This window comes from Zonotrichia albicollis, chromosome 2 (assembly GCF_047830755.1).
Source record: "Zonotrichia albicollis isolate bZonAlb1 chromosome 2, bZonAlb1.hap1, whole genome shotgun sequence".
Lineage (NCBI taxonomy): Eukaryota > Metazoa > Chordata > Aves > Passeriformes > Passerellidae > Zonotrichia > Zonotrichia albicollis.
This window is the reverse complement of record NC_133820.1, coordinates 37,553,408-37,578,828: the sequence shown is the minus strand read 5'-3', so window position 1 is coordinate 37,578,828 and position 25,421 is coordinate 37,553,408. Positions and strand designations below refer to the sequence as shown.

General features: G+C 43.5%; 1 protein-coding gene across 2 annotated transcripts in view; it reads left to right on the top strand.

The window, feature by feature from the left end:
• LOC113459157 (uncharacterized) overlaps nucleotides 1-24,937 on the top strand; it is a 30,458-nt gene extending 5,521 nt beyond the window's left edge. The window contains exons 3-7 of one of the 2 annotated variants that reach the window (XM_074534759.1): nucleotides 453-587; nucleotides 3,316-3,460; nucleotides 7,138-7,369; nucleotides 15,966-16,148; nucleotides 21,855-24,937. In XM_074534759.1, the coding sequence (XP_074390860.1) occupies nucleotides 453-587; nucleotides 3,316-3,460; nucleotides 7,138-7,369; nucleotides 15,966-16,148; nucleotides 21,855-21,872 (713 nt within the window). In that variant the 3' untranslated portion in view covers nucleotides 21,873-24,937. Of the gene's footprint in view, nucleotides 1-452; nucleotides 588-3,315; nucleotides 3,461-7,137; nucleotides 7,370-15,965; nucleotides 19,693-21,854 lie in introns of those variants that run through there. The other variant, XM_026792856.2, reaches the window with a different exon arrangement.
• Nucleotides 24,938-25,421: the final 484 nt, after the last annotated feature.

Sequence of the window (25,421 nt, the reverse complement as noted above, 5' to 3'; positions counted from 1 at the left end):
TAATATAGATGTGTGAAAGAGAAAAAAATAGATAAGGTTAGGCAGAGGGAGAAGTTTTGCAGCAATTCACAACAAAGATGTCACTCCAGGCACAACTGAGGGAAAATTCACTGCAAATGGTATTCTCCAATACATTTCACTTTGTGACAAAGTGAACCATCACATGAGAGAGGAAAAAAACAGTCCTCTGAGGGCTTGTTTACATGGGGAGTTAAAAAAATTAGTGTGACGTGCGAGGTAATGTGCAGAAGATGAAGTGCATTTAACTTCTGTGTGGGGGCTCTGATACAGAAGGAAAATGGCCACGGTTCACTATGGTGACAATTAAGCAAAAGCAAAGCAAATGTCACTTTATCTCCATATATCTATGCAAGCCTTAACATGCTTTCCTGTATACTCATTTCACATCTTTGGTAATTTATTTTAACTTTCATGAATGTTTTAATCTGCAGGGATTGGAGAAGTGCATGCTCCACGTGGCTCTGAATACCTACTGTTCCTGCAAAACCTGGAGCAGTCTTGGTGCCTACAGAAATCAGACCAGATGTGCTCTCCTGGGAGCAGGGGGAGCCAGATGCTGCAGACAGGTGATCTTCTAGGATGATGGGTGGAAGGGGCAGGATGGATACTGGCAACTTTCTTGGGATGTGGTCAAAGAGGGCATTGGATAATGAACCAGGAAAGAAATGTTGACTTCAGAGGACTTGAGCTCTAAATCTGAGACCAAAAATGGGGTGGAACCGATTACAAAGAGAGTGACACGGCTATCTGAAGCATTACTTTATTGAATTCTGTGGGCTTTTTTCTTTCTCTTGCCCTTGCTGTTTTAGATGGGCTGTCTTGGCTCAGCAGTAAATAGCATGGTGACAAAAACCTTGTCTGATCATGGGGCTGTGTCTAAATCTTGGGCACTGCAATCTTAGAGCTGAGAGACTAGAAGCCCTTCCTGCATTCAATACATTGATTAAGTTTACTAAGATATAAATATCATCTATTGCTTACCAATTACATTATAGTTCAGATTATTTTATTAAGGGATCTGAATTAGCGTTCTTCTGGATGTAAGAGGAGCATGTTTTTGCAGGCAATAATTAAAAGCTCCCATCCTTTTCTTCCATCTAAACAAATTGGATTAAAATTTTCTGTAGTGAAGTTTTTCAGCACTTACCTATGGAGACCCCTTAAAAATTGTCCAGGCAATGGCTTTCATCCAAAAGTATGTAAGTATCAGTCTTGAGATACCTCACTCACAATCCAGCCTTTGCTGTTAAATTTGTATTGGCCTTAACATGCTTTGAAGTAATAATCAGTGCTGTGTCTCCAGGGGGATAGGACAATGTGTAATTGGCTTAAACAGAAGGAAGATCTCGTTAGACATTAAGAAGCCTTTACTAGTGGTACAGTAATTAAGCACAGGAATAAATGGCTCGAGGCCTTCTGTAGAGAAGTTTGGATGAGCGCACTGAATCTTGTCTTCTCCCACAAGGAAAGCAGAGATAATTCTTTGCAGTTTCTTTCAACTGTGTTTTCTATGATTCTGCAAATGTCCACAAAGTTTTCTTGCCAAAAGTGGCAATAGCAGCATTTTCATTGCCACCACATTGTCATTGAAAATGCTGCCCCATCAGTGCCCCAGCGGAAGAACAAGCTGAAATAACAGAATGCCAATGAGAGCATCCGTTCTTTCCAAGCTGGCAGGAGCAAGCCATTCTGGAAGGTGATGTACATCTCCCATAACCCATGCTCCAGCTTCCTTGGTTGAGCCAAATTGTCTTCCCTGCTTGTCAAATGGGAGAAGTGTTAACACTGTAATTAGAAACATTAAAGCAATCAAAATGAGCATACAGGCATAATTAAGGCACTATTGGTTTATGTCCCCTGCAGGCATTCTTTTAGAATAAATGACTTTTTGGTTTAATTTAAGCCTCTTCCAAAACATCACTAAAACAAAGGGGCAAAGGAGTTTCTATCCATATATTCACCAGTAAAACTACTTAGTTTTCAATCTCATAACCTAGTTTATACTGGTAAAATTTCCCTGCACTGACTAAATAGAGGGTATTGCTGAATAAAGAGCTTAGCTTGAGAAGAATGAGTTGGATCTGGACAACAAGAATCAAAGAGGAGCAAGAGAGACTGCACTGGCTCTGGATCAAGCCCTTCATAAAAGAGAAATTAGCTGTGCTGTGCCAGTTGGACATGATGTTATGAAAGTGCCATTTTTTCCTGAGAAAGAAAGGTACACAGAATAATTAAGAAGGCTGGTAGAGTTTCTTCCAATCTAGGTGAGTGCATAAAGGAGAGATGAAGATCAGCAACACTGGGTGAGTATGGAGGAGTTGCAACTCTTCTTCTTTGTAAGTCTAGAGTGGTCTTGCACTATGAAGGAGGTTGAGCCTCATTTGCAGTGCTCACTGGGTTAAGCCTTGGAAAAATAGATGTTCAGCTCTGATTTGCTGAGGCTGAGGTGTCTGCAGAAAGTAGCCACAACTTGTCTAGTTGAGAAAGATGGGCCCAGCGCTGTGTGTGCATGTATATGTGGCGTGATTTTGGTGCTGACAAAGGAGCACAATTTCCACCCTTTAGAAAAGTTCTGCCCCTTGGTTGCTCATTCTGCCATAGGAATACTTTTTCTTGTCATCCTGGTAGTTGTAATGGCCAATTCAGCCCAAGAAAAGGGGCTCAGGGTTACCCAGGGGTCAAGGCAGAGTTGTTTTCACCCAGTGGCTTCGTATAGAATGGGAATCTGCACATCCAAATGTGTGAATATTTTCTGTCCTGGGTGCCTTCAGCTCACAGGAAGGTTGAATGACTGGAGGACTGGCATGTGGACTTTATTTGAGGCTGATGTTAATCTTCCCACTGGTGGGAGGTTACAGGATCTACTGAGTATTCCTAATGGTCTGGGAAGAATATTCAAATTTGACCATCTCTGCAGGGATTTGATCTTACAATATGCTCTCGGAAATGTCTTCCTTGTATCCACTCTTCCCTGTTTTCATGAACTTCAGGTCTTTGATTTATCCTCTGATAAGATCCCATGCAAACCCTCAATCTGTCTGGTATAGGCAAGAAATGTGATAGAGCCAGCTAATGGTGGTGCAGATGGAAGGACACTTTCCTTGAGGACCTGCCTTCCTGACAGGGTTAGCAAGGCCTGTGGGATCACTATCCCACTCATGGCTATTCCAGACTCAGCTGTTTGCCCATGAGCCAGAAGAGTGGCAGCTCCACAGCTGGCATCTCCCACCACCGGTTCCTGGGCTTGGCTGCTGTGAGCTGCAGGCTAAACTCATCCTGTGTTCCTTCCTGCAGGTAACATGACCAGCAACAGGTACTGCAGGATACTGCTGCAGCTTCCTAGTCCTAGTACTACCCTCACAGATACCAAGTGGCATCCATCAGGATCTGAATGTTCCTGTGTTGGGCAGCTGAGAAGAGATGGCAGTGGAAGCCAGAGGTAAATAACAGACTCTGGGTCCGAGTTTCATTATGGTTCTTCATGCTAAAATGAGCCATGGTAAGAGTCAATGGGTGTACCCTTCCTCCCCAAAACTGACTAAGCAAGAGGTTCAGAGATGTAAGGGGAATTTTTTGGCTCATATTTTGGCACACACATGAAGAACTGTGGAAATGACGTTTGTCTTTGCTCACTCTAGCTCTGGCTATGATCTCTGCAGTCATACAATGATTGGAGCAATTAGCTCCCTGATCCCAAAGCCTTGCTGTGTTACTGCTTCCCCTACTTGCTTGGCTTAGGTTCCCTGGGTTAGGATTGCTGAAGTTCCTGGACAGGGAAAGAAGCACAAGAGAACCTTTATGCTGTAGACTCTCCTGCAGCGCCTCTGCAGAGGGGCACAAATGCCACTCTTCTACCTCACTTTTTTTTGTCCCTGTCCCCAGTGAATGTTGCCACAGCTGACGTGCCATCTGTACAGAGCAGACTGATGGCCCTTTCCCTTGCCCTCTGCCCTCTGCAGAGGCAAGGGGCTGGAAACTGGCTGCAACAGACGGGCTGAAGGACAAGGTGAACGTCACAGGCAGCACTAAGAAAATCCATCTGAAACCTTGCTCCATATGGGGAAGTACAGTTCCAGCTGTTCAGCCTTCGGAGTAAGCTGGCTCTGAAGCTGCTGCTACCGTGGCTGTAATGCTAGGCAAGCACAGCCCCATCAGAGCTGGTGAATAGGGGGAAAGCAGCAGGGGTAGCAGCATCATGCTGGTACAAGGAATCTCGTGATGCTATTGCTCCCCATGATTATGCTGTTAACAGCCAAGCAGGGTGGAGTTTAATGAGCAAAGGTAGATGAGAAAAGGAAAACAACTGAGACAAATGATGTTTAAATGTGATGGCTCATTAAACAAAAGCTCTCTGCTATGTTTCTTTCCTTGTTGCAACAAAAGGGACAATGGCCATAAGTAAAAGGCAACCCACTGACAACAGGAAGGATTTATAGAAAGCAACACACTTAATTTAGCTGCTCCAGCACGAATGAGCAGAGATATTTTGCATCAAGTAACTCAAGTGAAGGATTTTGCAATGCCTTTGTATGAGACAGAGTGCTTTTTTCTGCTGGAACCATAGGAGCTTCTTGCTATTTGAATACCAAGAACAAGTCCTGCTTTTCTTCATATCTGAATTCTAGTTGTCTTCAGCAGATGTTTTGCAGTGCAAAAGTCAGTGCAGTGTGAGCTGGGGGCCTCATATTAATGTGTCAACCGTCTTGTCTGGCCTGACTTAACGATGCCTGCCTGTGGGGCCTTGCTCCTGACCAGATACTGTAGCTTTTACTGAACTGTAGGCCTTCACGGGTTTTGGGAAGTTAGGCTAATCAGTTCTTCTTCAAAAGATAGCAACAGCTTCACTAGTGTCCTTCCTGACAGATGTAAAACCACTTCCCAAAGCATCTGTGGCGTAGAGGCTCCACACCCCCCCCAACTGAGCAATTATTCCAGTGTTTCATTGTCATAATCCACCTTGTCAGTATATTGCCCTCTCCAGTCAGGATATAGAGGAGAGACTATTTCCTCCTTCTTTGGCAAAGCCTTACTATTGATTGTGTAGTGGATTGCCTTTCAGCTTTCCAACAACATGTGAGAAAAGATCTCCATAATGTTCATCTGTTTTACAAGGCAAATGGCTGCTCTGCATTTGTATAAATCATGGAACTGTGTGTGATTTTGTGCCTGAAGAAAAAGATACAGTCTATCTTACTGGAGTTCCTATTGTGTTATTTATGAGACTGGTGAAGGCAATAGTCTTCAGGCATGAAATACCTGATCCCCCAGGAGCTCCCACCATTAAGCTTTTGACCTGAGAAGTTGGCCCTGCAATCCATCCAACAAGAGGAGAGATGGGTCCCTGGACTTCTTTGCCAGTTCAAAATGTGTCAGGAATGAGAAAGTCATGATCCCTTCTGATGTTAAAATATCTTAGATAGCAAGAGAATGATATCTTTACTGTTCTTTACTTGTTTGCTGCATGGGCAACTCAGCCTTATCAGAGATTTCATTGTCCAGTACTGGAAAATTTAGTCATTTGGATGCTGTACTGCTAGTGTGCTGTTAGGTCTCTCCATAACAAAAAACAACAACTTCAGAGCAGATGCAGAGATTTGAGATTTAAACCTCCACTATTCACTGGCCTTTTTGAGGATCATGTGCCAAGGAACTAACACAGATTCTAGCATTCCTGGTGAAATGGTGATGCACAACAGCAGTGGTTTTGTTGGTTGTGTTCTGCACATGGCTGCACTGACATCGTAAACCACAGTAAAACAGGTAACTTCGTTCTGTCTGATGTAACAGGAGGTCTTCTGTCTCCAAGTGTTATTTGATCCCAGAGGGATTGAACTGATTTAAAAGCAGCTTTCATCAACACCCTCTCTGTTCCAGGTGAGGAGCTTGCACCATTGGAACTACCTATTCACAAATCTTGTGGGAAGGCAGCCAGCAAAGTGCAGTGTCTGTACAGAAAGTGCTTATTGGTTAAGAGATGGCAACTCTGTGGACAAGAAAAATGCTGCTGAGACAATTTATCTACAGTGAGGAGTTTAAACATTCAGTTCTCACTTCTGTACCACTGCATCTCCTACTTAGTGGAAGTCAAAATGTTGCAGTTGAGCAACATCTCATTTTGTGCATAGAAATCAATGATCTGATTGATTGCCCTCAGACTGGTTTTTGTTCAAAATTGCTGAATCCTCATTACCTGGATGATATGAGTCAGAGAAATTAAAGTCCAACTGATTATGATGTTATAAGGCAATCTGAGTCTGCAAAAGAATAACCTACATATTTGATATCAGGGCATGTTGTGTTTGCAATTGACACTTTGAAGGCAGATACCTAAGGCTAGAGCAAGCTACAAGAAAAGCAGACCACAACATTAAGGCAAGGCCAACTGAATATTCAGTGACTTAGAATCTGGCAGTGAGTGAATTTCCAAAAATTCTTACTGACAGCAAGATTTACCTCCAACTGCATTGCTAAAGTGCGGGTATGTGGAAAGCTGTGACACTGCAGAGATCAGCAGAGATCCAGTCAATGCAGGTCGTGCATTGGAGAGTTGTGCTGCTCTTGTTAGACACAGAAGACACAGCTGATGGGTTCAGTGTCTCTTCAGAGTCTGGAGCCTGCATTGACTCCTTTTCTGTTGACTGCAAGCAGATGTTTGGCCCCAAGGTCACATGCAGGTACCCACAGTCAGACAGCCACATGTCACACTATCTGTGAGTACGCACAGTTCTTCTCACTCCTGAGCTACAAACCTCACCTTGGTGTGCACCGTGTCAGTCAATAACAAAAGCAAGCAGCTGGAAAAGGTGGTTGCCACAGAATAATTTCCAATTCCCTGGGAATAATATCAGTTTAGTGTTTAAGACCAGTCTTTCCACCTTATTTCACACCATAAGGATGTAGAAAGTGTTTGGAAACTGAGTCTTGAGTTGGAATGTCTTCTGAAGGGTATTTTCACAAAACATTCAATCCCAGAAGTCAAGAATGTATAAATGTATATATAAATGTCTTCCCCCTTGCAAAAGGGAAAACTTTTGCCTATTCTGTCTATCTTGTAAATGACTTCTTCTCCTGACTTTGCTCTGATGGATTTCCTAGAGTTTTCTTATTTCTTTGCAGGTGGCCTCTCTCCAGTTTCATAAGTACTGATGACCACATTTTCTTCCTGTGTCTGTTGAAGGCAATGACCACTATATCTGCTCCAAAACAGCTCCCCATGGACAGATACAGGGAGCTTCTAATGACAAAGAGGAATTTGATGTTCATACACAATATACTGGCATGTAAACCCACCAAGGATGACCAGAAGAAATGGTACCTGACTGTCTTCATAAATTTCCTCAAGTGCCTGGTGGGTAGCAGAACATGCTCTTGCCAATGACCTCTGAGATTGCAGTATAAAATTAACCTAAAGCAGCTAAAAAGCAACTGGAGGGGAAGGATGTATTTTATGTCAATTCAGTCAAAAAGTCCTCAGAATTAGTTGCCTGAAGTGTTTGGGAAAGCTGACAAAGTATAATAGCACAGAGACTATTTTCTTGCTTCTTAGCAAAGACAGCATTAATCGTCTGGGCTTAATATAGCCTTCCACATGCCAACTGAGTGCAAAATTATGGCTGGTATTAGAAAACCACTTACCATGTGGACAGGCTTAAAGTGCAATAAGCTGTGGGGTGTGGATGCAGATGGAGTATGCCTAAGGACAAACAATGACCTTGAGAATTGTGTGCCATGTCTCTGGAGATATAGTGCCTCTTCATTATAAACCTGACAGACATGGAGCTCTTCATCAGTGGTGGGGCAGGAAAGGACTTAGATTTGGAGCCAGGCTTGAATTTTGCAGTCCAGGTATATCTAGAGATGTCTGAGCACAAGAGATTTACTGGAAAGGGTTGTATACACCCTTATAATAATATGTATTCATAATGTATAGGCCAATATACATCAAGAATGTTTCAGAGAGAGAATCATGGCTTTGGATGTTTGCAAGAACAGCATGTATAGAAAAAAATAATCATTTTCTGTGCCCAACCTGGCTTGATTGGTGTACCTTCTACCAAATAGTTTTCCTTATTTTGATAGAAAAGGAGCAGAAGTATGGCTGAGTATCTCATCTGAGACTTTGTCTTAGCACTTGAAGAATGCAGAGTATATCAAATAAGGTCAAACCCTTTAACACCCTGCATTGTAACATCTGTACAACACAGCTTAGAGATTGTTGTTCTGGTATTACTACCTAGTAAAGTGGGCTCAATGGTGCAGTGCTTATATAACACTATTTTTTCTGTGCATGAATTGTGTCTCAATCCTGTTTTTCTCTCAGTAGGTTCTTGATAGTTATTAATAAACAATTTCAACTAGGAAGTTTCAGGTCTTGTAACGTATTCTTAATTGTTGTATATGTAGTTAGCTTCCTTGGTTATGCAGCAATCTCTCTTGGTGGTCTCTGATGAGGAGATTAATTTTAAGAGCATGATAATAAATATACTGTCGTTAATGTCTTTTGGACAAATGTAAATCTTTGCTAAAATTAGAAGACATTCAGTGCAGTATTTCCACAGTTATCCAGACACTGACATACAACATCACGCACACTGAGTCGAGCGGAAGGCTGATTCATGGATCAGGATTTTTGATAATCAACCAACACTAGTATTTAGGTAATTATGTCTGTAAAGGATGTTATGACATCTCTATCTTACATGTAGTGCCAGTTACCGAGACAGCTTCTTTTTATAACTAAAATATACCTTTCCTGCCTGAAAACATTATGATAATTGTGGGAATGTCTCTTATTATTGAGTCACCTACCACTTGATGAAAATGACAGAGCTCAGCTTGTGTGAATTAATGCTGAAAGCACAGAGGAGACTAGCTATGCCTCCTCATCTGACTACTGGAAGCATGAAAGGTGCGGCAGCAGGGCTGGAACTGAAAGAAGCAATTAAAAAGAAGGGAAAGTGAGAACTTCCCAGCATTTTCAAGTGTCATATTCTCTTGTTAGCGGGCAAGATGACTGCCACTGAGACCCACTAAGCTGAGGGGCTGATCCATGTCTTGCCTTCCAGCTGGAAAAGGGGCCTCTGAGAGATGGCTGCATACTGTGCCATTGCTTTGCTATTGCACCTATCCAGAGGGAGGAGCATCCTTTGCTGCTGCACAGGCTCTGGTGCAAACCCCTCTCCTGGCCACAGCCAGGAAGGGAGAGTTGACTTCACAAAAAGCAGCTGCTGTGCACTTAATGTCTTGTGGTGTTGTTACCAGATGTGTTGGGTTTTAGTTATACTGGGGATCCATCTTCCTTCCCAGCCTGAAACTGGGAAGCATAGCTGTGCTCCTCACTGCTAGGCCACCATTTGGGCTGTGAATGGAAGGTCAGCCCTGTCTCCAGACCACAGGAACACACTCATCTCTGACCTTCTCACTGGCAATCTTCCAACAAACTCTGCCCCATGTTCAGATTTAGGGAGAAGTAGCCTTAATTTTGTGCCAGACCTCTGATGCACACCTTGCAAAAACTTCTGGGGTCTGTCTGAATGACTAAATAACTAGACCCAAGGTACTTGCTCTGAGCTGGAGTGCTGTAGCTGTGCTGGTGTTCATCTGAACCAGTGGTTCAAGCTGCTCACTGTGCTTCTTCCACTGGATGGTACCTCACCATCCCTGCTTCCTTCTCCCTTTTCCCTTCCGTCCCCATGGCAGGAAAGACTCCTTGGCTTTTAGGTGGGGGTAGGTCATGGCAGATGTGTGTTTTCCTTTGAGACTTGCCCACTGCTTGGCTTAATTAATCCTGACACATTGCAGTTGCTGTTACGGAAGAAATGTCAAGAGAAATTAGACCAGCTGGTAGCATGAAAACTGGGGAAGCGTGGTGCCTCACTTTCCTGGGTGCATCTGATTTGCTTTGCTGGCAGGAGCTGTGGAACACTGGATGGCTGTGAGCAGAAGAGTCTGACCTGTGTCACCTGCTCATGCCACAGTTGCCTTGCACCAAGATCCAGCAAAAGGACATCAAGGACCTGTTCCCCAAACCAGCAGGGGATCTTACAAGCAGCAAGTGGCATGGCTGGGCTTGCATGAGAACTAGGACAGCCCTGGGATCTGGCTTGGCTTAGGGTCCTGGTTACCTGGAGCGTAAGGCTGTGAGGAGCTCTGGGGCTTTCTTGAGCTCCTCAGGGAGGAGACAAGCACTACTGAGTTGCTTCTTTATCTTTTTTTTTTTTTTTTTTTTTTTTCTTTTTTGTCTATGAGCATCTTTAGCAGCTGTTTCTCACCATTTTCTTCACCTTTATATCAACTTACTTGAATGTTTTCATATACCAGTCAATTTTGTGGGATTTTTATTGGTAGCTTTCATGCTTTTTTTTCCTTAAACAAGCAGCTTTCATATTTGATGTTTCATTAGACCATCGCATCTGAGCTCATTCTTTTCTGCAGTGATCTGATTTAATAAAATGAGAAGCCAGTCTAATAATGCACAGTGCAGCTGCACAATGTGGATGCCTTGTGAGTGTGTATTTCCTTGAACATCTTCTCCTCTGTGCTCTTCTGTGGCACATCAGTTTATAAGTGTGCAAATGCCGTGAACCTGGAATAGAATTCCACTTGCAGAGAGCTGGCTTTAACACTTAAATATGGCCCAAAGTTCAGGAGCATTTTTTGTACTTACTTAGGGATGCATGCAAGTAAAATTTCACCTCTGCTTGATGACTGGCAAAAACATCTCTTTGTTCTACCAGACAGGCACTTACTTGCCAAGAGCATGTTACTCATATTTAAATATTAAGAACAAGACCTTGCCATGGCATGGTGTCTCTAGCTTGAAAAGCTCAGAAGTAAGTTTAGCTTCTGGTAGGATAAAAGAGATATTTTACTCCTGTTTTGAACACATAGATCGCATATCCTGTTGTGGTGTTGAAGATCTCACTCCTGATTTCTATGCTGTGCTCAGTGGAGGAGTGCTCCTCTGGGACTCCTCTGGGGAGTGGATCATGAGCTATGCTGCACCAAGAAGCAGAGAAGAGACCAGGTACTCAGAGAGAAGAACAGAGAGGAGGAAAAAGAAGGATGGTTTTGTGAGGGCCATGTCACTCCTTAAGGGACAACGACCTACCTGCAGCAGATCTTTTGGCAGCTGTGATGGCATCATCAGGTTCTTTGCCCTGCCCCAGCAAGTTCCAAGGTCAGGGGTTGATCTAGGCACAAGGTTACCCAGGCCAGGAGGTTGTAGGAGGCAGCGACAGAGTCACTGTCTCTTGTACACTGCACCTATTTGTGCAAAAGAAAGATGAGCTATTGTTGGCCAGTGACAGCCCCTCTGATCCGCAGCAATTGGTGCATTGTGATTGCTGTGTGTCCACCAAAGCTCAGCTGACCCCTGAGAGAACAGTGCCATGGTCTTGTGCACTGTGTCCCTCATCCCCATCCTACTCCATACTCCCCAAAAGGTTACAGCATTGCTTGTTCTTTCTCTCTTGTGGTCAGGGAAAAAAGGGATGTTGTGTTGTAGAAGACTTGGTTTTTGGAAACAAGCCCTTCTCTCTGACTTTCTGCTTGATCTGGAGCTTAATGCACATATCCAATGTGTAAGAGGGCAAAGGGAATGGGATTTGGGGGCTATGAGAAGCCTGGCTCAGATATCAATCCCTGTCCCCATGTCCATTCATTTTTCCTTTGCTATACCACCTTCAAGAGGTCCTAGTCAAGAGTCCTAGAGATTGCTGGACTGAGTGTAACCAGGCTGCAGAAAATGCTTGCTGTCTGTGGTAACAGCAGGTCTGCCTGCCCTCTGGGTGGTGAGTTTCTGAGTGAGTGAATTTGTAGGAGGCTAGAACCCAGTAGGTATCACTGCTCCATGGGTCCTAGCATCCATTTCCTTTTTGGAAGAGCTTTAGGAGCTGTGAGCATGGGAAGCAGCCTCCCAGCCCTGTGTGGAGAGGGATGTGTGTTTGCATGGTGCTGATCATGCTGCATGAGGTGGGAATGCGCTTCTGCCATGTATAGGCCAGTGCCTGAGCTGGGGCTGTCTCATGCTGAGGGAGGTTCCCACGTGAGGCATGCTCTGGTATTTTTTCCACAAATCACGTATATTTCATTGACCAAAATTGCCCACAACTTAGAAAGGGATGGCCAGTTTAAGTCATTTTAACACAAGCACACAAGGGCCCCTTGGTGCTGAAAGGATGGCTGTCCCAACTCCCAGGCACTGCTGCCCTGTTGGAAGTTGCCAGCCTGGCACAATCTGCTGGGGAAGCTGTTCAAGTTTCCCTCCCTCATCCAAGTTGTGCACAAACCTCAAGCTTAGCTCACACCAGCCATTCTGATGACACTGAGGTACATCTGCTCTTCCACTGGCATGGCTGAACCTGAGGAAAGGGACCTCTTCATTACCTGAGGCCTTTCTCACTCACAGCCTTACCCTGGTTAAATTAAAGCACCACAATCCTCTCCCTGAGCTCTCCCATGTTAGTCTAAAAGTGTTTTACATCTGCTTTTTAATTCATAATTTCCTTACAGACTTAACTTGGATCATCATAAGCTTTTCTCAATCCTGTAGAGTACAAGCGAAGTCGGGAGGGGCTTCAACTAAATATGTGTTACACCAGCACAATTTTATGGGTAGGCAAGCTCTGATCAGCATGACTCAGGACATGTGAATATTCACAGCCATTAAAGTCAAAATAAATACAGTGTGGGTGACCTAATAGATTCAAACAGTCAATGCAGTAGCAGGAACTGCTGTCAGTGTCCATGAACAAAGAAAGACAAAGTTCCTTCAAATAAATAAAAAAAGTATATTCACTCTGCATTATTCACCCAACCACAGCTTCTCAGGGAAACCAAGCTGTTAATGTCTGTAATGGGAGAAGGAAAAGCAAAAAGTACGAGAGAAATGGAAACAAAGTATTTTTTAATGTTTTAGCTACTGGGACTTAAGTATTAAACAGGTTTGCTCAGGATGGAAAGATGTGAGATATGAAGCCGTCAGGCAGGAGCAGTGGTACACAAAGATACCTCTGAGCTTTTCACTTTGGCTCTGAAAGGTGCTCCAAGGATGGTTTTCATTGGGCCCATGTGAAGGAAGGAGAGATTCCCCCCACACCCTTTCCTGTAGGACTGCAGATAGTGGGAATAGAAGGACTGGCACCTGGCTGTGTTGGGAGGGAAGACTTACTGGTGGTTCTGCTGTCCTCATATTCATTTTCTTGAATAAACCACTAGAAGTTAACTATCATTAGTGTCTCAACAAATTACAAAAAGGTTTAGGGACCTGCTCCTTTGGGCACTTTAGTAAACCTGGACCTTATTAGACATCTTTAAGAAAGTCAGCAAAGTCTTTGCACATTTACTTCAATGTTATTAATTTACAAGGGCTACTCAATTAAGAGAGACCACTAACTTGTAAAGCTTTACTTATTTACGCTGCTTCTTGGCGAAGGATTTTCTCAGAGCGTGATGATGATAAGCTTAGGCATTACAAATCCTCTTGCTGCTTTTGTCAACAGGCAGCCTGAGAGCATTAATCAGAGAGATGCACACTTCCCAGCAGTGGCTTTGCTCCAGCTCCCTGCTGCTTCCCTGCTACAGGGTATGGCCCTGCGGGGCACCAGCTTCCCTCTGAGTCTGGAGGAGCTCTGCACATCGGCATTAGCTTTTACCAGGGCTGGAGACCCCATTTGAAAGGCAGCACGAAATTGGGACGCTTATCATGACCACTTTTTAGGCAGCAGGCAAGATGAGGCTGTGTTTGCCTCAAAAGCAAAGCACTCTCCCCAAAGTGTGCATTTTGGCTCAAGGCAATTTTCTCGCACCACGCGTGTCTCCAGCGCATGAAGCTTCATCAGGGCAGGATGTGGGGTACACTTGGGCTTCAAAGCGTGCTTCAAATCACTTTTCAGACAAGTGAAAAATTGCAGTTCAACTTACTGCTGCAGAGAAGGGAAATGGGAGTGCAGAGTGAAGAGGACTGGAAATATTGTGACCTCCAAGCCCTCCAGATCACCTTTAGGGATGTCCCAAATGCTCCTTGTTTGTCTAGGAGCCTCCAAGTCATTTCAGGCCAAGTCAGTCACGCAGCTCTGTGTGCTCACAGAGCAAATGTGGTAGGTAACTGCTGCTGCTACTCCTGGGAGGTGCTTGTATACATTAATGGTATGAGGAACTTGGCACAATTTCTGCCTTGCCCCAGCCCAGGGTGTTATTTTTCCCTCTGTCACTGCTGCAAGTGAGATTTAACAACAATGATTTTCTCATTCCCAATAGTTACTGAGATTTTGCTCTGGGCACTTGGTGAGTCCCCATCTCCCTGTGCAGACACTGTGGGTGCACAAAGTGTGAAGTTTGAACCCACCTGGCAAACTGGGACAAGTCCTTCCTCCATTATGGATTCATTGAGATGCTGCTGGGGAGGGTGAATCAGTCAACTAGCTGCTATGGGCAAGAAAGCCACTGTCACAGGCAGTGAGAAAAAAGGGTAGCATCCATCTGCCTCAACAGGCAGATATTAGACACATGGAGAGTTTGACACAGGTTGTGTAGCAGTGAATTATTGTACATTTTGACCCTTTGTCCAGTGTCTGCCTCTCTGGCTGCTTGGACTTCTTTCTGTGTTATTCAGAGCATTATGCTGTGTATTGACATTTGCCATCTTTGAAAGCTGCAGGGAGAGGATTACCCACTGCTTTCCTACATGGAAAATGCCAATAATGAAATTGAATGCAGTGGGTTCTTCCTTCACTAGGAGCTGCAAGGCTTCACAAGCATGTCATAAGCGTGGTGGTAGCCTTTGCTGCCCTGAAAGGGTTTGCTTCTTGAAGCAAATTGATTTCCCCTCTGAGTCAGCATGAAAGTAAAATTTTTCAGCTCTGACTATTCTACAGGTGCTTGTGCAAAATCTAATGGATGTGTTAATGTGCAATGCAAGGATGTTGCTAGGAAACTTGTGAGAGCTAAATGAGGAAATGCTGTTAATAGAGGCAAGTGGCAGGGCCTCAAAGTTTTCCTTTGCAATCCTGCTCATGGTTATTATTATATAAACAGGGCCAGTTGTGGCACTGTGTTGGGTCATCCTCTGGTGACAGCAGGTCTGCTTAAAAAGCCGTAAAAGTAAATTTAAAAAAGGCTTGACTCTTATGGGTTTTTATGTTCTTCCATCCCAGAAAAGCTTTACTACACTATCTGCTTCTGTAAAGGGCGGGTAAGTGCCTTCTCTTGCGATGTGCTGATGGGAACTTTGCTCTGCCTTGTTTCATGGTGCCTGTTTGACACTCACTGGTGACCGATCTGAACCAGCCTGTGCAGACCTGTGTAAGCCCCAAACTGGGGCAGTGCTTTCCCAGTCAGCCTGAAAGGTTTTGTGAGCTCTAGAGCACTGAGGGAAGTGATTTTTGCCTCTACCTTTGCCTGTCTACAGTGGGCCTCCCAGAGTTTAATTCAGCTCAAAGATGATATTGAATGAGAGATTTTCTTCCCTACTTTGTGGTGTTAAAATGCCCATAGAGCCCAATGGATGCAAAGTTAGCAGTGACTGCTAATCTCTTATGTTTGGAAGAGGCCAAGAAGCTTTTGACTCAGTTTGCCTGTGGGCACACTTAAATGATCTTCCCAAATTAAGCCCTCTTGCCTTTCCCTCCTAATGGCAAATTGTTACTGTAGCAAGTGTTGCTCTTCATGCCATTACTAACCCTCGGAAAAAGCACATTTTGCTTCTTCTGAAGGTTAGGGAGTGCTGGGCTTGTTCTCTTTTGGAGAAACATTGAGCTGTCTATGTTATGTACTTTCCAACTCCTGAGGAAGTTTGGGCTGGCAATCCTGGCTTCCTTCCAGCTGAAGCTGTGACATTCTGCTGCTTTAGCTTTTCTTCCAGCCTCTTCAGTTCATAATACTTCTATTCATGTCATCACTTGTTGAATTAATTTTTATCCTTTTTTTCCCCTTTTTTTTTTTAGAAATGGCTAAGGGAAAAAAACAAACCAACTAAAGAAAGTTACAAAACTCCAGCAGCAAAAGTCTTCTTTGGATGCAACTACTTGTTCTCTTATCAAAGAGTGAACTGCAGGTGCCAGCTGTCAGCTGGAAAGACTTTGCTGTGGTGTGGTGTGGTGTGGGGATGGGAGCAAGTTGCATTCCAGGTAAGCTTTGTTTTGGAATGAGTTGACAAGGGAGTTGTTCCTAATGTGTCCTGAAGTACAAGTTGTTTATGTGGCTCATCTTGAAGAAGCCCTGATAACCTTTTAGCCCACTGCATGCCAACTGCTGGAGAAAAAAAGCCCAACCCCGGAATAATAGAAGTGAATTTAAAATGCTGTTTGGAAAAATTCTTCCTCCTTGCCTCCCTAGTGTTCAGATCCAAGGATTTTTTTTTTTTTAATCTTGAAGGCTTTGCAAAAGATTATCTGATATATTTTTTCATCTCTTAGTGATCTAATAAAAATTAATTCCTTTCCCTAGAAACGTTGTCTCAGCTACAGCCTAAAGAACTCACAACTACAACAATACTACTACTGTGAACAAAGTTGCCTCCATTTCAATGAATCCAACTGTGTAGAATTCAAAGGGAATTATCTGTGCAACCATTTAAAATTACTCAAATGCATTTCTATGCAGAGAAGTCATAGCATTAAAATCTCGAGTCTTTTCAGGACGTGTCCCCTTTGTGCAGCTGGGAACTGCCCTTCCCTAATAGCATGAGGCTCCTATTTCTATCCCTTCACAACCACCAGGCATTAAAGATGAGAGGGTTTTTGTTGTACAGGGTTTTTATGCCTAGAAAAGCATCACTTGCCCAAGGCTGAATCTGAATCTTGTCTGTCCTGAGTGGGGATAGTTTGGGGAGAAATGCCTTTGAAACCGATGAGTTATTTGTAACACTAGAATACATTTGGTGGAGACGAATTAATGGGTAGAGTACAGCTGAGCTGGTGAAAGGTACATGATTAATTCAGTTTTGACAAGACTGTATAATTTATAGCCTGGATCACACCTTCAGTTAGGCATATCACATTCTTTATTTCTACAACTGTAGAGCCTAGGAATACCAAACCTGAATGTCAGCCATAGTGTGCTTGATGCTGCACACAAACAGAAGTACAGAAATAAAGGTACAGTGTGAAAGAGAAAGAGCACACCTGAATAATGATGAGACTATTTTGGGAGGCAATCCTGCTCACCAGTGAAATATTGAACTATTGAAGCTTTCATGCTTGATGACTATTTCCATAAATGTCCCAGTTTCTGTCTTTGCAGCCATTCCTTCATGGAGGCCAGGTTTGATTCCAAGGAGAAATAAGCTGAGAGGGCAGGACAAGCATTGCAAAGACAGATGTCTAGTGATGCTGTAGATAATGTGGGGTTTGGATGCCAGGGTCACCAGAGATTTGCTTATGAGGGATGTGTGGGTTCCTGCCTTCTGATAAGCTGAAACTGTAGGACAGAATGATAGAAGAGAAAGGGAATTTGCCTGTAAAGGAAGGGGTCTATCCCATGCAGGAACAGGTTAATGTGCCTTGTTGTCAATGTGACCCAAGTGATGAGGAAAGCCAGGTAGGCTGGAGTTTTGGTTCCTGTAAGGGCAGTAGCTGCTCTTGCTGTGGGCCCATCTCTCAACATCAAACAGGGGAAGGGAAAAAGCAGGCTCAAAATGGACTCCAGCCCCTTTACACTGTGGGGGAGGACCCCCTGCCAAGGGCTGTGAAGTGGATGTCAGTCAAAACCCCATGTTGCTATTGTGGCACTGAAGATCTTGCTGTCCTACCTGTAGGGCTTGCAAGGCTGTTGTAGGAGCTCTGCTCTGCACCTCTGGCACACCTTGGGGCTGCTGCTCACTGCAGAGCTTGTGCTCCCCTTGTTAGCGATTTCAGAAGTATCGCTGCATAAATCAATATGCAGGAAACTAACTTAGCATCTCTGCCAGGTGTCTGTTTTCCTGTAGCCTTCCCCAGTATTTCAGACTGGATTGGTAATGAGCAGAGAGCTATATTTGTGTGGAAGTGAGATGCCAGCTCCTTAAGGATTCATTTATTGGGCTGCAGGCCAAGGAATATTTTGGCCCTTGATTGCACGTTGCTTGCTGCATTTACTTAATCAAATGGGGAAGCTTTTAAACTTTCAATCCAACAACATGAATACATTATTGTACAGTCCTCTGATTTCCTTGCTAGCAACATGTCAGTAATGAAAATGGGGCTAAGGAGGAAAGAATCAACAGTGTCATTTGTCTGAGTCGCTCTGGGATCCAGGTATGGATAAGGACTCTGCTGTTGTCTCTTTTATAACATCAAGATCCATTTTATGAGATGCCTTAGAAAAATCTGGTTTGTAGCTGTTTGATATCCTAGAGAAATCTAGCTGCTTTTTTTCTCTTTTGGGAGAGGGATTCATCCTTGGAGATGACACCTCCTAGAAATCATTACAGAAAATAGTATCCGTGGTAACTGGAGCTGATATTTCTATACGCAGAAGAAATCTGTGCCATCTTAAACTGGGAGTTCATTGGATGGGGGAGTATAAATTCAGAAAAAAAGCTGCTTTGAAGCACTAGAGAGAGGATCAGAAGGCCATGTGAGGTGCTCAAATGTAACTTTACACACCAGTAAATACAACCTTACACACAAGTGTAAGCCCAGTCCCAAATTCAGTAGTACCTACATCATCTTTCAAATGCTGGCATGTCCAGAGAAATCTTTTGGACCTTTCCTGTCCTACAGGCACTTTTAAATTGTTCAACTATGTTTATGCAGATACTATTGTGAGAACACTTGCTTTGGTTAGCATGCCCTGTTAGCAGAATGAACTTGCTGTCATCCTCTGCTGATTAAATAGGATTGAGCTGAAGTACTGGTGCAGGGATGTACAGGGCTTGATCCATTGTCACAAGAAAACAAGGAGAAGCTCAGGAAGCTGGGCGTCTTCAGCCTGGAGGAGAGGGAGGATAGGGGAACAGGCACCTGTCTGCCAATATATATGTGAAAGTCATAAAGAATATGGATGTAGACCCTTTTTACTGATGATAATTAGTGGAGAAGTGCAGAGAAGTTGTGGAGTTTGTGTCCATGAGATTTTGAAGAATTGACTGGTCAGAGCTCCAAGCAACCTAGTCTGAATTAAATTTTGACCCTACTGAAATTGTTAATTTGCTAATTATTTTTTTTAAGTGAGGGGTATTTGTTTTGATGGGTTTTTTGGGGTTTTTTGATTACTTTTGCTAAACTTAGATGACTCATAGACAACACTATTGCTTCAAAGCTTTAATGAAAAAATCTCTCAAACTTTTTCTATATTTGAGAAGCTCAAATATAGAAGCTGAACTGGAATCTCTTGACAAAAAGATGCAATGTGGGGAGAAAACAGTTTTGGTAGAATTTTGGTTGAAAAACGTGGTTCAGGTCTATGCTTACTTTCAGATGTGTCTAGGCAAAGTGAACAACCCTGGGGATGATAACTAGGACTCCTCAGCATTATTTCATATTCATCTTCCAGTTGCACCCAAGGGCCTACTGGTAATGGAGCCCCCCATAGGTTGGTCCACATGCCTTTGAAGAACAGGCAGATGAAGAAAAAAGTGAATTTTTTATTAAGGGCTTAATTTAGCTAAATAAAGTTGAATCTGTGCTACCACACTGAAAACTCCAATTGGTTTCCTAAAAGTCTGATCCTCTGTAGCCCTCTAGCTGGGCTGGAAGTGCTGTGTGTTTCCCCAGCAGAACAGGCGCTCTCTGGCTGACCAACAGGCAGCTGTTACTACTTTGTATCTTTTTGGAAGCCCCTGTTTTCTAAAGGACAAACTCAGATGAGGTAATGTGCTCCCTGCTCCTCAGATTGATACAGCAGAGGGAAATGTAGGCATGGTGTGATAACAGAGACCTTGAAAGAAGGGACAGAGGATGCAGTAGAGAGGAGAGGCATTGGGGTGATGACAAAAGAGGTGCAGGATACCAATGTGGACATCAGCTCTACTCACTAATGATTAGATAAAGAAATGGGGACATGAGAGCTGGACAAAACAAGTATTAAAAAGGAAGAAAAAATTTCAATATATGTAAGAATTCTCCATGTGTAGTAAATCTGGATGGAGTGTGGACTTGCAGGCCAAAGAGAGAGGAGTGAAATATAAAATGTTGCTAAAAAATGTATAAACTCTGCTCCATATGAATCTTACATGGAGGAGGAAGAATATATCAGCATTATGTTCTTCCCTGCAAAGAGAAAAATGGGTTGTTTGCCAGGAAGCGTGGAAACTGATTTCAGCTGTATTATTACTCAGATTTTTTCCAGATAATAGTTTTTATTTTTTTGCATCTAATAACTAGGTTTAGGTAAATAATATTTCTTGATTAGACTATTATGATTTCAATTGTACTAACAGTAAATTCCTAGGTTTGTATATAATACTTGTTTCTTTATTGTCTGTAAGAAAGGATTTGAGTGTAACTGTGCCACCCAGCAGAATCACAGAATCATTTAGATTGGACCTCCAAGATTATTGAGTCCAACCTTTGACTGAACAACCTTGTCAACTAAACCATGATGCAAAGTGCCATATCCAATTTTTTCTAAAACACCTCTGGAGTGGTGAGTCCACCACTTCTCTGGGCAGCCCATTCTGATGCTTGACAATTCTTTCTCCATTGCTTCTCTCTGTGAAAGGGACATCTTCCTGATGTCCAACCTGAACCTCCCCTGCCACAGCTTAAGGCTGTGTCCTCTCCTGTCTCTCCTGTCCTTGCCTGAGAGAAGAGGCTGCCCCCACCTGGCTACAGCTTCTTTCAGGGAGTTGTAGAGAGTGATAAGGTCACCCCTGAGCCGCCTTTTCTCCAGGCTAAACAACCCCAGCTCCCTCAGCCACTCCTCATAGCACTCACTCTCTAGACCCTTCCCCAGCTCTGTTGCCCTTCTCTGGGCACTCCCCAGCACCTCAATGTCCTCCTTGCAGTGAGGGGCCCAGAACTGGGCACAGCACTCAAGGTGCAGCATCACCAGTGCCAGGCACAGGGGTACAGTCACTGCAGTGGTCCTGCTGGCCACGCTGTTGCTGACACAGGCCAGGATGCCATTGGCCTTCTTGGGCACATGTTGGCTCATGTGGAGCCACTGTCAACCAGCACCCCCAGGTCCTTTTCCACCAGGCAGCTTTCCAGCTGCTCTTCCCCTGGCCTGTAGTGCTGCCAGAGGTTGCTGTGACCAATGTGCAGGACCTGGCACTTGGCCTTGTTAGCAGGTGAGTGATAGCCATGAAAAAAATAAAAACAAAACAATTAATGCAAGAAGGAATAACTTCCTTAGGCCTCCACCATAAGACATTCTCCTGCTCTTCCAACCTGTGGTATTCTGTAGGACCAAGCTCCTCTTGTGATGTTTTCTGGAGAAGCCAGCAAGTGAGAGATACCACAGACTGCTGCCAACCATGAGTCAATTGGCACAAGGGAAAATTTTCCTCTAAAGCAGGCATCAAGCAGACTTCTAACTTACTGCCTCTTCTAGTCCAGTCCTGAAGTCAGTGATGCATCTTTGCTTCCTTTCTCTTAATGTGAGAGGGACACTGTTATGATTCCTGGAGACTTCATTTCTCCATGTAGCAGCTATGCTCAGTCTTGGCTGTACTGCAGCAACAGCTACAAAACCCAGAAATAGTTTTGTCGGTGTGACCTGTTCTGTCCCAGACCATTTTGCTAAAATAAGCAAAAAGAAAGGCAACTGGTGTAGTGTTTTTTGTACTGCTGAGCGAGGCACCTTGCTGAGACTGCTGCTCTCATTTCTCATACTGTAACCGTTCTATGTTGAAAGCATTCATTGCCATTCACCTTTAGGAGTTTAATTTGCATAATCATTTTTTCTTGCAGGGCTTCAGAATTGGCTGATCTGGACTCTCCACTTCAAAATATCTTAACTGTGCTTTTCAATATGCACACAATGCTGTGAGCTAGAACAAAACGATCTTGTTGTGTTACCATAGAGACACCCAGGGTCTAGGAAGGGTTCCTGCTTGAAATCTTACTGTTAAAGGGACAAGGGCTGTTAAAATTTGATGAAGGGCTTAATCCTTGACCAGGCACTGGTATAAATCAGTGCCACCAGGGTGAAACGAACTGGCAGTCCCAATGCAGTGCTTTACAGACAACACCCTCCAGTCCAGCTGGCCCAAAAGGGGCTGTTGTCTTGGTAGACTCAGAGAAAAAAAGATAAAAATAATAGAGGTGGAGGGAGCAGGGGAAAGGTCTGGGAAATTAACTTGGAAATGTTGAATCACTTTATGCTTTTCCTTCATTTTCCCCCTTCTTGTTTTGATTTGAGTTCTAATTAAAAGGCTTTCCTTTGCACTTAGACAACTCAACTTTGCTTTTTAAGCATACATTTTTTAAGCACCACTAAATGAAGGCAGGCATAAGGGAAGGTGCAGGGCTGACAACTCTGCTCTGGAGACTGAAGTCCTGCATTCACAATTAAAGGCAAGTAGTTGGACTATAGCTGCTTTCCTGTGTTGTCCTGGAGAAAACAAGATGTGGACTGAGAGGACACTACCTTCCATGACCCTGTAGAGTTTTTAGTGTTGGTGCTGTAGTTGCCAGTTATAATGACCATTTTGTGTGGTGTAGGGAGGAGAAAATGCCTTGCTATGTACATAAAGGGAAGAAAAGCTGGTTGTGAGTAGACTCAGCAAAAAACCTTCAGGCATTTTTGTTTACTTGGGACCACAGTGTCTGGGCTGCTTATATGAGCATCAAAGTGGTGCTTAAGAGTCCTACTTGCCAACTTATTTAAAAACTCTAGTGCAAAATGGAGAGAGACTCTTTACTCTGACCCATGTTAGTTAATTGATTTTGACCCTGGAGTTAAAATCCCCAAATGAGCATTAGAAAGAGCATTGGTGAACAAGTCTTGAAAATTCCATTTTTGTCATTGTCTGACAGTGGTGGGAGGTGCAGATCTGCCTTATGTTATACATGAAGCTGTTTTCTAACTCTCCAACAGTGTCTGTTGATTCAGTTCCATAAGACATCCTGGCTCTTAGGTCTGGTGAGGGCAGAGTTTAATCCTTCCTGCTGTCCTTAAGTCAGCTCTGATGACTTCTTCCTCTGGCTTAAATCCTGGCTCTGATGGACTCACCTGATGACTGTTTCATTATGTAGAGAATGGTAGGGTCTCTAGGAGAAGAGAAGTTCTGCTCTTTGTCTTTTTGCTGTGAAACAAATCCTTTCTGGCCCAGGCAAACGTGAATTATGTACACCCTGCCTTGCATAGGCATCCATGTCCTATTGTGCCAATGCAGGATGTTCAGCAGAGCTAAATTTGTGCACATCCAGGACACTATTAACTCTTCAGGTGCTCTATACTCTCAATAAATACTGTGTAACCCATGGCTAGCACTGAGCAACAGCAAGAAATGCTGTCAATAATAGCTTGGGAGCTTGCATTCCTATCAGCAATGATTTAGAGAATGGTCTAGACTTCTTGCAGGACACGTGAAAGGAAGATCAGCTGGCATGGGCTCAGAGCAGCTTCCCAGCAGCCTAGCAAATGCTGCATCAAGGAGAGATTTGAGTCTGAAGTGGAGCAGGGGAAATCGGAAATGTTAGCCAGCAGGCTGTGTCAAAGTGCAAGCTTAGTTTTGTTCTGATATTACTTCATTCTTATGTTGCTTCTAAACAGAAGACGACATCTACTGCCACATGGCTACTGAGATTTTGTAGGAGTCACCCTTGGGATACCATTGGCTCCCTGTGTTGAAGGATTAAGTCAGACTCAGAAGATGCTGACCATTTCTCCCATGAAAACACTGAGGAGAGGGTTGAGGTGTATTTAACAGCCATTTCAGTGTGGTGATAATAAGTACCATCATGCTTTAGAGGGGAGAAACCTTGCCCAAACTGACCTTTGGGCCAGTATCATGTATCCCCCTCATCATTGCATAGGTCACCTGTCTCATCCATGGGTACATTGCACTGTGGATACCAAAGATCTGAGCTCTCTCTTCCATCAGTCCAAGACAGATGCTTTGCTCAGCTGCAGGGTAACAGACACTGCTGTGGTCCCTGAGCCAAGCAACCATCTGGAACTGGAAGCAGCCCTGAAGGTGTTAGAGAGATACCTACACTGCTCTATGAGCTTGGAAAGCTGGTGTTTGCTGCATGTGGATCTTCCCGTCCTGTTCTCTCAAACTGTCCTGTATATCCCAAGGGTTTTCACCACTATGTGAGATATCTCTGGCTTTTGTGGGTAACTTTGTGGATTAAAAGTTATTTTTGCAAGTTTTGGATACAGGCACCATTAGTGATATCAAAATTAAGAGAAGTGGCCATATGTCCACTGGCACAAGGATTTGAGCCTCTTGTGTTTCTGAATTCCTTATCCATTTTCAGTCCTCATTGAAAAAGCAAGTAAGTGGCTGAAAAAACATTATGTGTGGTTACTAGTTGCTAATGAACATCAGAGAGTTAAGAAATGCAGAAAACTGCAATATCTTTTTTAGACCAGCAGATGTAATAAGGAAAAAAACAGATTAGTTTTTAAGCATGGAAGCTCTTCTTTAGGTCAATGTGCCCAAAAGCGTGTTGGTATTTTCAGCTACATCAGCTGGTCTAGTAAAAGTTATTGCTTCTCCATAGAAGTTATTGCACCTCACGTATCTTTAGACCATCACAGCCACAACAACACTGCTACTAAACAAGATTCTCAAAGACCCATTTTGTATTGCAACTGCAGGAATACATCCACATGAGTCCTAACTTTAGTGTATTTCTTCTCAATTTTGTCATCTATTTATTTTCTGTCACAGCTGTGTGTAATAAATTTCAGCAATTTGAGGAAAAAAAAGGAAGAGTGATTGATTTCCATTTTCTGGGCTTTATGGGGTGTGCTACTTAGAAGAGTTGTCATTACCACCATTTGCTGGTGTTTAGTGGAAGATTTAATTCACCTACTGTAATGATTTGGGGAAATGTGTCGATGTACAATTTAGTAAGTTGTTATGTAAATGGCAGCATTATGAAATGCTTTTATGTGGATGCAGCATCCCCTGTTTCCTAAGAGGGGTGGCAGCGTGTGTCTGACAGGGTACAATGGACAGTTGTTAACCACAGCAAGAACAGCGTGTCCAAAGAAAGATTTAGTCAGAGCCTTGGGGACCAATTTGTTTCAAACATGTCTGCATGGGCAGGATTTGGGGGAGTGAGTAGGAGATGAAGGATTTCAAAATATTAAATTAAAAGCTTTGGTTTTGTAGACACCAGAACACTGGATGACTGGGCAGGAGAGGAGGGGAGAGAAGAGTATTTTGTAGCGGAGGAGGTTTGCTTTTACTGTGGGAACAGCCAAGGAGAACTCAGGAGATGTAAAAATATGCAGAGAATTGGTCAGATTGTTGATTATCTCAGAGTGCATTGGGATACTCCCAATGCATAGTCAGAAAT